An 8,982-nucleotide genomic window follows, 5' to 3' on the forward strand; every position below is an offset into this window, starting at 1 on the left:
CACATGCAGCTTTGAGACTAGTCTTCTTCACTTGGATCTGCTGCTCAGCATTGAAGACGTTGAATATCACCTCCTCTTCTTGGTCTTTGAGTGATATAGTTCCATCATCAATATTGATTATAAGCTTAACCATTTTCATGAATGGCCTTCCAAGAATAATAGGGATCTCCACATCTTCCTCCATCTTCATCACCACAAAACCCAATAGGAATCTAAGGTTGTCTATTCGAACCACTACATCTTCCACCACACCATAGGGCTTCTTAATGGATCCATCTGCCATTTACAAAGTCATCTTTGTAGGCTTGACTTCAAGACCACCAATCTTCTCAAGTACAGATAAGGGCATCAAATTGATATTGAACCCTAAATCAATTAGGGCTTTCCCTATTTCATGACTCCCAATAGTGCAGGGAATAGTGAAACTTCCCGGATCTTTAACCTTTGGAGGAAGTGTCTTCTGCAAGATCACACTGCAATTGCCATGTACCTCACTTGTTTCCTTTTCTGGATATTTTTTCTTTTTGTTGAATTTCTTCAGGAATTTAACATAACCAAGAACATGTTGCAATGTCTCACGCACAGGAATTTTAATCTCCAATTTCTTGAAGATTTCTTTAAAACGCTCAAACTGTTTTTCCTTCTCCTTCCTAGAATATTTCTTTGGGTAAGGGAGGGGTTTTTCATATAATTCTTTCTTTTTTCTCTCAACCTCTTCTTTTTCTTTTCTCTCTTCTTCCACATTCTTCTTTTCTCTCTTTCTTTCAACCTCACTTTTTCTTTCTTCTTTCTCTTCTTTCTCTTTTGACTCAACTTTCTCTTTTCTCTCTACTACTCTCTCTTTTTCCTTTTCTTTTCTCTCACTCTCTTCTTTTTCTTTTCTCTCACTCTCTTCTTTTTCTTTCTCTTCCTCTACATCTTTCTCTTTTTCACTCAATATTTCTTCTTCTTTTCTCTCTATTTTTTCTCTCATCTAAAATTCTGCCATTTCTAGTAACAACGACTTTGCACTCCTCTCTAGGGTTAACTTTCATATTACCCCCAAAATCTTCCATCTTTTGAACTAGGTGACCAATCTGCATCCGCATCCTTCTGAGTGCCGCTTCAGTGTTTTTATGATGAGATACAGACATCTGCATCAACTTTTGAAAGAGAGGATTGTTCTTGTCATTGTTGTTGTTGTTGTGGTGGTCTATTGAATTGTCTTGTAGCTTGCCCAAATTGACTTTGTCCCATGCTCGGATGAGGTAACCACCCATGATTGAAATTACCTTGGTGGAATTGAGTGCCCATATAGTTTACTTCTTGTCTGAAGTTCACCTTGCATGCGCTAAACACAAAACCCTAGAAAACACTGTTAGCACAAAAAAATAAAAACAAAACAAAACACAAGACTAAAATAAAAAATAAAGTCAAAGTTAATCAAGAATCACACAAATAGAATAGTTTAAACCGTGAGTCCCCGACAACGGCGCCAAAAACTTTTTAAGTCACCGGCAAGTGTACCAGATCGTACAAGTAATATAAAATGGTAAGACCAAGTATCGTGTACCAAGAGACTCTCGCCACTAGACCGTCGTCTAATAACTCGATTAATTAAGACTTAAAAGGGAACAAAATCATTGGTTTAGAATGCAAATACAAAAAATTAAATATGAATGCAGTTTTGATCAATTGAAGAGTAGCACATCGATGAACGGATGATGTTTATGTTATGAGATGAATATGTTGTTGGGATTAGATTTCACCAAGTTTACTCTCATGTATATAAGAATTCTTCTTCTTTCATTAAAGTCAACGTCACTCACTAAATTAGTTAAAACTCGATACCTCAGTGAAGAAAGTCTATCCTTAATTACTAGTTCATACGATTCCTAGCATTCCTAATACTGAAGATCAGGAGCTTAAGACAACCAAGACTCATACCCCCATCCCTAAGAAATACTGATCTTGGGAGTAATTCTACAAAAACCCTGAATTGTAAGGAACCTCCCAACACTCATGCAATTCATATATCACGCTATGAATGAGTTAAACAAAGCAATCATTGATCACAAAAGAATTATCCTAACAATTAATGAAAGAAGCATATATTATTAAGAATCAATTCAAATACATGAAAGTTCACAAGGTTACATCATCCCCCAACAACAAATAGAAGTTAGTTCCCCATTGTCATGGTGAAACTAGATGTACAATGGAGAAGAATGAGATAGGAAAACCCTAAAAGTTGAAGATGGAAGCTCCCGCATCCAAATCTGCCTTCAAAGAGTGGAAGAGTGTGTTGTTGCGCCTCCTTTGCCAAAGATACAAAACCTAGGGCGTCTGGGTCCTTTATATAAAGCGGAATCAAAACAGAAACAAAGCCCATGCCCATCTCACTGGCGCTCAGCGCCCCACTTAGGGCGCTCGAGCGTGCTGCGGCACATATTCTGGCGCTCAGCGCCCCTAAAAGGGCGCCCAAGCTTTGGACAACAACTTTTGGCACTCCGCCCCCTGAAAGGGCCGCTCAAGCTTGGACAACTTTTTCCAGCATTGCGTTTTTTCCTCTTTTTCTGTAGTTCTGCTCGCTCCTTGAGTTCTGACTCCTTCATACTTATGCTCCTCTTCCAAATCACTCCATTAACCTACAAGATTAGGGGAATTTAGTAATAAAATCGTTAAGTATAACCTCAATTCTCTTATTCACAAAACTAAAGCAAAAACATTATTTCAACCAAGTTTCTAAGTAGACAAGGGTGCATTTAGCATCTGAATTACGTCACAGATAACGGTTTTTTCAACCGTTATTAGCAAGGGAACAAGAGATAAGAGAAAAGGAAGAAAGAGAGAAAAGAGAACAAGAGATAAGAGAAAAGGAAGAAAGAGAGAAAAGAGAAAAAAAGAAAAGAAGAGAAGAAGAGAAGAAGAAAAGAGAAGAGAAGAAGAGAAAAGAAGAGAAATAGAAAGAGAAAGAAGAAAAGGAGAGCAAAAGGAAAGAGAAGAAGAAGAGAAAAGAGAACAAGAAAGAAGAGAGCAAGAGGAAAGAGAAGAAGAAGAAGAAAGCAAGAGAAAAGACAACAAGAGAAAATAGATCAAGAAAGCAGAGAGCAAGAGGAAAGAGAAGCGAGAAGAAGGAAAAAAGAGAGAATAAAAAAATATGAAAGAAGAGAACAAGAGATAAGGGAGAAAGAATAACTAAAAACACAACCTCCTCCCACACTCCTCATAGAACCAAGACTCTTAAGGGGAGGTTTTCTATCCTTTAACTTTTCTCCATCTATCCTTAAGTTTTCAAAATTTAACTTGTCTTTCAGAGCAATTGTCATTTCATATTTTCATAATTCACAACTTTCAAGACCTGGCAATTCACAACTTGAGTTACGGTTACCTTTATGGATACCACTAACTCAAGGCAAAAATAAAATTTCAAAAGAAGCAAAGTTTCTTTGTTGTATTAAATTTGAAAATTGCAAAACCAGGAAACCCTCTTCTAAACATATTATTTTATATATTTTAATGGGTCAAATAAATCAATTCGAGATATGTTTGATGCTTACTGCAGATGGACATTTGACCTAGGAGGAATTCTTGTGAAGTCAGCAAAAATAAGTCCTCATAATCAAAACGACCCACCAGATTTGAGGACAAATCCTTCGCAAATGGGAAGAGATGATGACTTGGGTTCAAGCCCATCAATTAGTTAAGGACCCATCACTAGAAGAATGACAAATAAGGCATTACAAGGACCTTGGAAACAAGCCAACACACCTTGGAATACTTTGTAGGATGACCATCGCGCGTTTGAGCGCAACCAAGAGGCACCTGAGCGCAACCAAGAGGCGTCTGAGCGCCAATCAGCCAGTACGTGCTGCTTCACAAAATCCAGAAAGATCATCGCACGCTTGAGCGAGGACTGTGGAGCGCTCGAGCGCGACTTCCTTTAGCCAGCTATTTCAATGCATGGATCATGTGTTTTTCATGAACCCAACACCATATTTGCTTCCCTATACGTGGCATTAGATTCATAGATCATGGCTGATGATCAGCATTGTATCAGGAAGGGTGAATCTCCTATAAATTCACCCACCTCCTCTTTGTAAACTCACTTTTGAATGAAATGAGTTTACCATGCTGAAGCATTTCCAGCACCCAAACTCTAACCAAAAGTCACCTCTAAATTGAGCTTTTCCTCTCCACCTAACTTCCTTCCCGTGAAGGTCCTCTGAGCTAGAGTTCCACCCTCCAAATAGCTCTACATCCATCATCAACATCACTAAATCCCTCTGCACCATTGCTGCCAAACCCCAAGCAACTACTTCAGCTGCCTCTGATCTAAAAAACTTACCTGAAGCTTCCTCATCAAATACGTTTCGTGTTATGATAAATTTTGAATTTTATCAATGGTTAATAACCTTTAACATTTCAAAAATTGAAATGTTACATACAACAACTACTAAACATTATATCAAATTCACAAACTTTTTCTAACTTTAACTTTAGTTTTAGTTTTCGTTTATATTTTCTTTTTCACTTGGTCAAATAATCTCTAACGGTGAAAGGATAACAAAATTTACATTGAACATCGTTATAATTTACTTATTAAATGTCAATTATTTAAAAAAAAGTAACGTATTTTTTATAAATAAAATAAAGATTTCTGGGTCATTAGTAATTAATATTAAAAAATTGCCTGTCACACACTAACAATAACTTTTGGTCAGAACTAATTACTACTTTGGTATATAAAAATGTATGAATTAATGATAATAAATACTTAAAATAGTGTTGACTGTTTCCTAATCCAATAAATATTTAGAAGGCGGAATTTCTTTGGCAAATCTTTATGTTTTCTAGTTTTATATAGTATTTTATTTTTAACTAGAGAGTATAAATAGTTATGCTTTAAATTTTATGTTTATGTTGACTTATTTTTATTTTTTCTATTTCTCAAAATTTGCAGCTCTAAAAATAAAAAATTAGTAATATGTGAAAACTTGCAACTCTCACAGTAACACAATGATTAAATTCACACACGGTAGACTTTCCAGATAAAAGAAAAGAAAACTAGGTTTGTGATAAATGGTCGAATCAGCAACAGTGAAATGATCTCAAAATGTGATTATTTTCAAGTTATTAAAGGTGGAGTGTAACAGCAGAGTTATATATGTATATAGAGAGAGACTAGGTCTCTCTGTTTCTGCTTCTTACAAACTCGTCAAACGCAGCATTTAAACCGTCTGCGACATTTGTCGATTCCTCTTTCCTTCAATTCTGTTTCTTTGGCTTGATCTTCCTCCATTTGAATCCAATCATACTTCACTTCTTCTACTTCCAACTTTTCTCCTCTTCCCTCGCCATTTCCTCGTTCTGTATTCGAATCTGATGCTTCCTTGAACCGAATCGGAAAATGAGGGGACCGTCTCCGAACTTCGTGGAGCCGCGCCACCGCTCCTCCGCCTCCTTTAGGTTTTGCACCGTTACTTCATGCCTTACTTTAGTTTGCGTTTGTTTTTGTATCTTCTTGTGTGAACTGCATTTTAGATGTCACATCTATTTTTAGCACTTGAGCTGTAGAGAATTTCGAAATCCTCGATATCTGCTTCAATTTTTGCTTTTATTTATTTCTACGAAGATAACGGAATCTTTTGCCGGCGAACTGTATTTCTTGTGTCGTAATTCAAAATTGGCGCGATATGTTCGTAGGATCTTGGTATCTCAGCAATGCAATAATGATGAGGGAAATTGAACCTTGATCTTGATGATTTCGTGCTACTTGGACTGTTTCTCATGTTTATTGGATACTGAATTTTTGTTTACTTTTCTTTCTTGTTGGTGCAGTGAAGATACCGGCAAGAGAAGGTCTCAAAGAAGTAAAGATTTCAAAGATGTTGAGAAGTTGTTGCATACTCCGTTCCAAGAGAGGAGTATAACATGCAGGCCAAATTGGAAATTAGTTTTGGTTATTGTTATATTGGGAACCTTGGTTACCATTTTCCATCCTCCAGCTGTTTACAATACCGATCATTTGTCAAACTCTATTATGTCGCGGTATGTCTTTTGTTTTTATCCGTATTTTCACATTTTTTGCATCCTTCTATTTCGAGCTCTGGTAGTTTCCTGCTGTTATATATTCGTAGTAGTTTTGTTTCTTAAATTTTGCTTTTCTGGAAGATAAAGCTTGCTCTTGGATTTCTTCTTCTTGCAGTATGTATTAGAAGGATAATTCATTTAGTGTTACGAATTTGAATCTGTCTATGTATAAACATGTGTCGGTTCGAAGATTATGTCTCGTGTTCTTGAAATACTGCGGCAATGTATTTGTTCAGATCGTAAAGGGTGATTTAGTACGGTTACATCTTTCATTGTCTTAACTTGTCTTTTTTTTTTTTATGCAGGCCAACTTTTATAAACAGCTGGAGAGGAGGATTTGGAGGAATTGATTCACGTTATGCATCATTTCTCAATATTGAGTGGAACCAAATATCTAATGTTCTCGAAAATTTGAAGGATAAGGACACATATCAGGGTGTTGGCTTATTAAACTTCAATGACAGTGAGAATGACCACTGGAAGGAGCTGATACCAGAAGCAGAGCATGTAGTCCTTAGTCTGGACTATGTTTCAAGTAATATTACTTGGGAAGTTCTGTATCCCGAATGGATAGATGAAGAAGAAGAATATGAGTTCCCTACTTGTCCAGCTCTACCTAGGATTCAGGTACCAGGAAAGCCCCGGCTTGATCTTATTGCTGTCAAGCTTCCCTGCCACACGTCAGGACGCTGGTCTAGAGATGTAGCTCGTTTGCACTTGCAAATTGAAGCTGCAAGACTTGCTGCCTCTTCCAAAGGATATCATCCAGTGCGTGTGCTTTTGGTCACGGATTGCTTCCCGATTCCAAATCTATTTACTTGCAAGGACCTTATACAGCATGAAGGGAGTGCCTGGCTTTATGAACCCAACCTGAATAGACTGAGGGATAAGCTGCAGCTACCAATTGGTTCATGTGAACTAGCAGTTCCTATGAAGGCTAAAGGTCAGGTTCAAATAAACTTGTTTCTTACGCTATGTTCTCATTTCGTCCTTGCTTTTTTCATTTGGTCTCCTTATCCCGGAATCATGTTTCCATCATGTTTTTTAAGCAACAATCAGTTTGAGTTTCAAAATTTAAGTGTACCACATTTTTCTTTATTGAAGACTAAAATGGAAAATAAAAGGTTGGCCAAGGAGCATGGTGTATGATGTCACAACAGGTTTCCTTTGTAGTGCCACTGAAAACATGAACTTTTAAATTACTTAAATCCTGTTTTGTTGCATCAAAATTATTTTTTAGGTTATTATACTTCTTTTATGATATAGTCCTGAAAGGCAATGTGGCTTCTGAAAGTATATTATTCCGTTGCCTTTGAAGTTTCTTGATCTATGAAATTAACTGGATACACTGATCAGAGACTAACTATATTCTTTTACCAGAAAATTTCTATTCAGAAAGGCCACACCGAGAAGCTTATGCAACCATCCTGCACTCTGCACACTTATATGTTTGTGGAGCTATTACTGCTGCTCAGAGTATTCGAATGGCTGGTTCAACACGAGATCTTGTGATTCTTGTTGACGACACGATTACTGACTATCATAGAGGTGGCTTGGAGGCTGCCGGATGGAAGATTCACACAATCCAAAGAATCAGGAATCCAAAAGCAGAACCAGAGGCATACAACGAGTGGAACTACAGCAAATTCCGTCTCTGGCAGCTAACAGATTATGATAAAATCATTTTCATTGATGCTGACCTTCTGATTCTTAGAAATATCGATTTCCTTTTTGAGATGCCTGAAATAACTGCCATAGGAAACAATGCTACGCTGTTCAACTCAGGTGTAATGGTGGTTGAACCATCAAATTGTACATTCCAACTGCTTATGGATCACATCAATGAGATTGTCTCCTACAATGGAGGGGACCAGGGGTATCTTAATGAAATTTTCACATGGTGGCACCGGATTCCAAAACATATGAACTTCTTGAAGCACTTCTGGGAAGGTGATGAGGAAGAGAAAAAAGTGATGAAAACCCGTCTCTTCGGAGCCGATCCACCAATCCTTTATGTCATCCATTATCTGGGTTATAAACCATGGCTTTGCTTTCGAGACTATGACTGCAACTGGAATGTGGACATTCTGCAGGAGTTTGCAAGTGATGTGGCTCATGCAAGATGGTGGGAGGTGCATGATGCAATGCCACAAAACTTGCATAAGTACTGTCTGCTTAGGTCCAAGCAGAAGGCTTCATTAGAGTGGGATCGTAGACAAGCAGAAAAGGGAAACTACAGTGACGGTCACTGGAAAATCAAGATAGAAGATCCAAGATTGAAAACGTGCTTTGAGGATTTCTGTTTTTGGGAGAGCATGTTATGGCATTGGGGTGAAAAGAATTGGACAGATAATTCCACTGTTAACAATTCGCCACCTGTTGTCCAAACCAAATCTCTCTCGTCTTTATGAATTTACTTCTCGTAGTTCATACTTCCATATATTTACTGTAGTGTTTCTCTCATTACCCTCGTCTACAGGCAAGTGATGGCATAAGGCTATTTTTGGTCCCAGAGTATGGTTTAGGTCAAAGGATTATACGTTGAAAGTGCATCAGTTACTCTTATATTCAAAGTAAATGACTTTAATATTTCATTAAATATCTTCTCCTGCCGCCGTTTTCGCTGTGCTTTCTATCTTTTCATACTGTAACTCCGCATCAGTAATTAGGCATCTACTGTTACCTTAAGAAGTGGCACGAATGATGAATTAATACTGGTTCTCTGATCTTTATTGAAACTGAAAGTATGATGGGGTTTATGGATGGCATGAGGACTTGATATTTCTGCACTGATTTATTTCTCTGCCAAAACGCTCTGAATTATTTGAGAATTAACGATAAAAGTTGAGGAGTTAAATATATTTATTTCCTTTTTATCCTGACACAAATTTATTTCTGAGATTTTATTTT

The 8,982-nt window shown here is 37.3% G+C and overlaps 1 protein-coding gene across 1 annotated transcript; it reads left to right on the forward strand.

The window, feature by feature from the left end:
- Window positions 1-5,111: 5,111 nt before the first annotated feature.
- On the forward strand, window positions 5,112-8,685 carry LOC108336200 (putative UDP-glucuronate:xylan alpha-glucuronosyltransferase 3). The gene is made up of 4 exons (XM_017572547.2): window positions 5,112-5,448; window positions 5,821-6,030; window positions 6,378-7,015; window positions 7,453-8,685. Exons 1-4 carry the CDS (start codon window positions 5,390-5,392, stop codon window positions 8,481-8,483), a joined length of 1,938 nt encoding a protein of 645 aa, XP_017428036.1. The 5' UTR covers window positions 5,112-5,389; the 3' UTR covers window positions 8,484-8,685.
- Window positions 8,686-8,982: the final 297 nt, after the last annotated feature.

Source organism: Vigna angularis, chromosome 7, assembly GCF_016808095.1.
Source record: "Vigna angularis cultivar LongXiaoDou No.4 chromosome 7, ASM1680809v1, whole genome shotgun sequence".
In the NCBI taxonomy this organism is placed as follows: domain Eukaryota; kingdom Viridiplantae; phylum Streptophyta; class Magnoliopsida; order Fabales; family Fabaceae; genus Vigna; species Vigna angularis.

What these genes read in the sequence shown, in the direction of transcription:
- LOC108336200 (XM_017572547.2), top strand. Translation starts at nt 5,390, where the DNA reads ATGAGGGGACCGTCTCCGAACTTCGTGGAGCCGCGCCACCGCTCCTCC. An exon ending in CGCTCCTCCGCCTCCTTTAG is followed by an intron (nt 5,449 to 5,820) that starts GTTTTGCACCGT and finishes TTGTTGGTGCAG; the next exon opens with TGAAGATACCGGCAAGAGAA. An exon ending in AGTTCCTATGAAGGCTAAAG is followed by an intron (nt 7,016 to 7,452) that starts GTCAGGTTCAAA and finishes TTCTTTTACCAG; the next exon opens with AAAATTTCTATTCAGAAAGG.